We start from the raw sequence: 3,844 nt of genomic DNA, 5'->3' as shown, positions 1-3,844 counted from the left end.
TCCAAAATGTTCTCGAAATATTTCTGGGATATTCCCAAAACATTCCTGAAATGTCCCAGAAATATGCCAACAACTTCATCAAATTATCCCCCAAACATCCTAATTCCCCCCAAAATATTCACAGAACATTTCTAATTTGTCTCTGAATTGTTCCTAAAATATTTCCAGAATCTTCTCAAAATGTCCCCAAAATACCACCAAGAACATTCCCAAAATATTCTCAAATATCCCCACACTGCTACCAAAACAATTCAAAAATATCCCCCAAATATTTTTCAAATGTCACTGCTGAGCTGTAATGGCCCATTAACAGAAGAGATCCCCATGGAGGGAATGGGAGGGTGAACAGAGATAAGAATCAATGCCCCACCCGGTTTTAACAGCTGGCTTGTTATCAGAAAGGCACTTGCACCCTCCTTCCTGCAGATAAAACAGATAAAGAAAAAACACCTCCCCAGACAGGTTCCAAAAGATGGAACAGAATAAACTGTTGTTTGCTTATTTGTTTGTTTTGTTAGAAAACCCAAGACACCCTTCATGGCTGACAGAAATTCGACTTTGTCCCCAGGCCCTGCCCACCATGTCCCTCATCCAAGCCCTGGCACTCCTATGGATCAGGAACAGTGTGGCCAGCAGGAGCAGGGCAGAGATTCTTCCCCTGTGCTCGGCACTGCTTGAGGCAGCACCTCGAGTGCTGTGTCCAGTTCTGGGCCCCCCAATTTGGGAACAACATGGAGGGGCTGGAGCGTGTCCAGAGAAGGGAACAAGGCTGGGGAGGGCTCTGGAACACAAGTCCTGGGAGGAGCAGCTGAGGGAGCTGGGCTTGTTTCTCCTGGACAAGAGGAGGCTCAGGGGAGACAAGGCAGTGTCAGGGCACAGCTTGGACTTGATGATGTCCAAGGTCATTTGCAGCCTTGCTGATTGTGTGATTCTCTGAAAGCAGCCTTGCAGCAGTGTCAGGATGAGGCCTGGGCCTCCTCTTCAGAAGGTGCAGCAGCCCAGGTCCCTCAGCGTCTCCTGAGAGCCCCAAAGCCCATCCTGTCAGTCCTGCAGAGCCTCTGCAGCTCCTCCTCATGGCCCACAACAGGAGCCCCACAGCCAGACACAGCAGCCCAGATGTGCCCCCCTGGCCTGGGGTGCCTCTGGCAAGGGAGCAGCCCCAGGCACTGCAGGAGCCTGCAGACAATTCCTGAAGCCCTTGGAGGATGATCCTGCTCCCCAAGGGACGTTCCCATGGTGCCAACTCAGGAACTGCAATGGAGAGTGGGGCCAGAGAGGAAAGGGCAACCAGGGATGGGCTGTTTGCAGGGGAGGGAACAGGGGTGGGCAAGAGGAAGAAATTTGTAGCAGAAAGGGTAAAGAAAGCCACGGTGAAGCAAAGGAAATGTTCAGGGCAGTTTGGGGGTGGCTGCCAGGCAGCCCTGGCTCTGAGCAACAACGTCTGCAGAGGCACAGGAAACTCAGAGCTGATGGGAACAAACTCTCTGTGTGACTTGAGAGGCCACGCCAAAGCTGAGTGGTTTCCCTGCTGTGGCCCAGCCCTTCCTGGCCCCAGGGGCTGATGGCATTTGTGCTCCCTCAGGTTCATCTCCCCACACCAACAGCATGGGGGTGCTGAGGCCTGCTCTGGGCAGTGCAAACAGGGGCTCCTGAGGCAGTGCTGCCGTGTCTGTGCCTGCAAGGATGCGGCCCCTGTGTGAGCTGGGGGAGAGGCCAGGGCTGCCCAGGGGGGATGTTGTTGGCAGGTGCATGAGGACGCTCTGGGATGCTGCCCTGGGGTGTCCAGCGCAGTGGGGATGGATCAGCCCCTGCTCTGCTGCTCCTTCCCGTCTCCCCCAGGGCCCTTGCAGAGCCCCAGCCCTGCTGTTTGCCCCCAGCCTGCCCAGGGCCAGCCTGGGGCTGCTCCCGGGGCTTTTCTGTGCTGAGCATTGGCCTGGGCGTCTTCTGGAGAGAGCCTGGGCAAGGAGCCTGGGGCCCCCAGGCCCTGCCCTGAGGCGTCAGCGCTGCCCCAGCAGTGCCCATGGCCTGTCCCTGCTGCAGCCCCGGCACTGCCACCCCCAGCCCTGTGCCCGGCCCCGAGAGCCCTCAGGCCCTACAGCAACACCAGGGCCAGGAGGGCAGTGGGGCAGGGCCACGGCAGCAGCACTGGCAGCACCAAGGGCTGCTGCTCCTGGGCACAGCTGCTGTGCCAGCCCTGATCTGCCCCCAGCTCTGCACACAGACATTGCTGCTGCAGCTGCAGAGAAGGGAACAAAAGGGGATCTCTGCAGAAAACTTGGCTGGGATATCCTTGAGTTCTTTTAAAGACACCAAGAGAGCAGTCCCTCATTGACACAGTCTGTGGCTGCAAGGAAGATGGAGAGAATCAAAATTAGAACAGATACAAACAACGACATTTCTTTGTTGATAAGATTAAAAATACCAAATGCTGGAAGAAAACCCACAACCAAACAAACAAGAAATATCAAAGATTAATTTTATTACAAGTGATTTTCAGAAATTGGCCAGCAGTTTAATGTTTCTGAAAACATCCAGTCATCAGTGTCCACACTGCAGCCTTGAGCTCCTGGTTCCTATGGCTGTAGATGAGGGGGTTCAGGGCTGGAGGCACCACCGAGTACAGAACTGACAGGGCCAGATCCAGGGATGGGGATGAGATGGAGGGGGGCTTCAGGTGAGCAAACACGATAGTGCTGAGGAACAGGGAGACCACGGCCAGGTGAGGGAGGCGGGTGGAAAAGGCTTTGTGCCGTCCCTGCTCAGAGGAGATCCTCAGCACAGCCCTGAAGATCTGCACATAGGAGAAAACAATGAACACAAAACAGCCAAATAATAAACAGGCACTAACAGCAATGAGCCCAAGTTCCCTGAGATAAGATTTGGAGCAGGAGAGCTTGAGGATCGGGGGGATTTCACAGAAGAACTGGCCCAGGGCATTGCCATGGCACAGGGGTAGGGAAAATGTATTGGCTGTGTGCAGCAGTGAATAGAGAAAGGCACTGGCCCAGGCAGCTGCTGCCATGTGGGCACAAGCTCTGCTGCCCAGGAGGGTCCCGTAGTGCAGGGGTTTGCAGATGGACACGTAGCAGTCGTAGCACATGATGGTCAGGAGGGAAAACTCTGCTGACATGAAGAACAGAAAGAAAAAGAGCTGAGCAGCACATCCTGTATAGGAGATGTCCCTGGTGTCCCAGAGGGAATTGTGCATGGCTTTGGGGACAGTGGTGCAGATGCAGCCCAGGTCACTGAGGGCCAGGTGGAGCAGGAAGAAGAACATGGGGCTGTGCAGGTGGTGGCCGCAGGCCACGGCGCTGATGACGAGGCCGTTGGCCAGGAGGGCAGCCAGGGAGATGCCCAGGAAGAGGCAGAAGTGCAGGAGCTGCAGCTGCCTCGTGTCTGCCAATGCCAGCAGGAGGAAGTGGCTGATGGAGCTGCTGTTGGACATTTGTGGTGTCTTGGCATGGGGATCTGTAAAAAGAGTAATCATGGAATAGTTCAGTTAAGACAGGACTTTCAATATCCCAGCACAATTTCCCCCCACTGCCTGCCCAAGGCTCTGCTGCCTGGAGCTGTCCCTGCCTGCAGCTGCTTCCCTGTGCCCAGGGCTGGGCCCTGCCAGTGCTGCCAGAGCCCAGCCCAGCCCTGGGGGCTCAGCTCTGCCCTGCAGAGCCCTCCCAGCTCAGGCACTGCCCAGGAGCAGCTCTGGCTCTGCAGGCTCTGATGGCAACATCAGAGCAACCCTGAGGAGGCTGGGAAATCAACACTGGTGCTGCCTGCAAGGGACACTCTGTGATTCCTGTCACTGCCTGGTTTAGTAAGATCTGAGAGAAAAATGTGTTATTTT

At 55.4% G+C, this 3,844-nt stretch overlaps 1 protein-coding gene across 1 annotated transcript; it reads right to left on the bottom strand.

Annotated features, from left to right (window-relative positions):
* Positions 1-2,512: 2,512 nt before the first annotated feature.
* On the bottom strand, positions 2,513-3,445 carry LOC310918448 (olfactory receptor 14J1-like; the record flags this gene model as incomplete). The annotated part of the gene is made up of 1 exon (XM_083877310.1): positions 2,513-3,445. One exon carries the CDS (start codon positions 3,443-3,445, stop codon positions 2,513-2,515), a length of 933 nt encoding a protein of 310 aa, XP_083733436.1.
* Between the last annotated feature and the right edge of the window lie 399 nt (positions 3,446-3,844).

This window comes from Zosterops lateralis (assembly GCF_965231275.1).
Source record: "Zosterops lateralis genome assembly, chromosome: 23".
NCBI classification, from domain to species: Eukaryota; Metazoa; Chordata; class Aves; order Passeriformes; family Zosteropidae; genus Zosterops; species Zosterops lateralis.
Note: the sequence above shows the minus strand (reverse complement) of the source record. Positions and strands in the feature narration are given on the sequence as shown.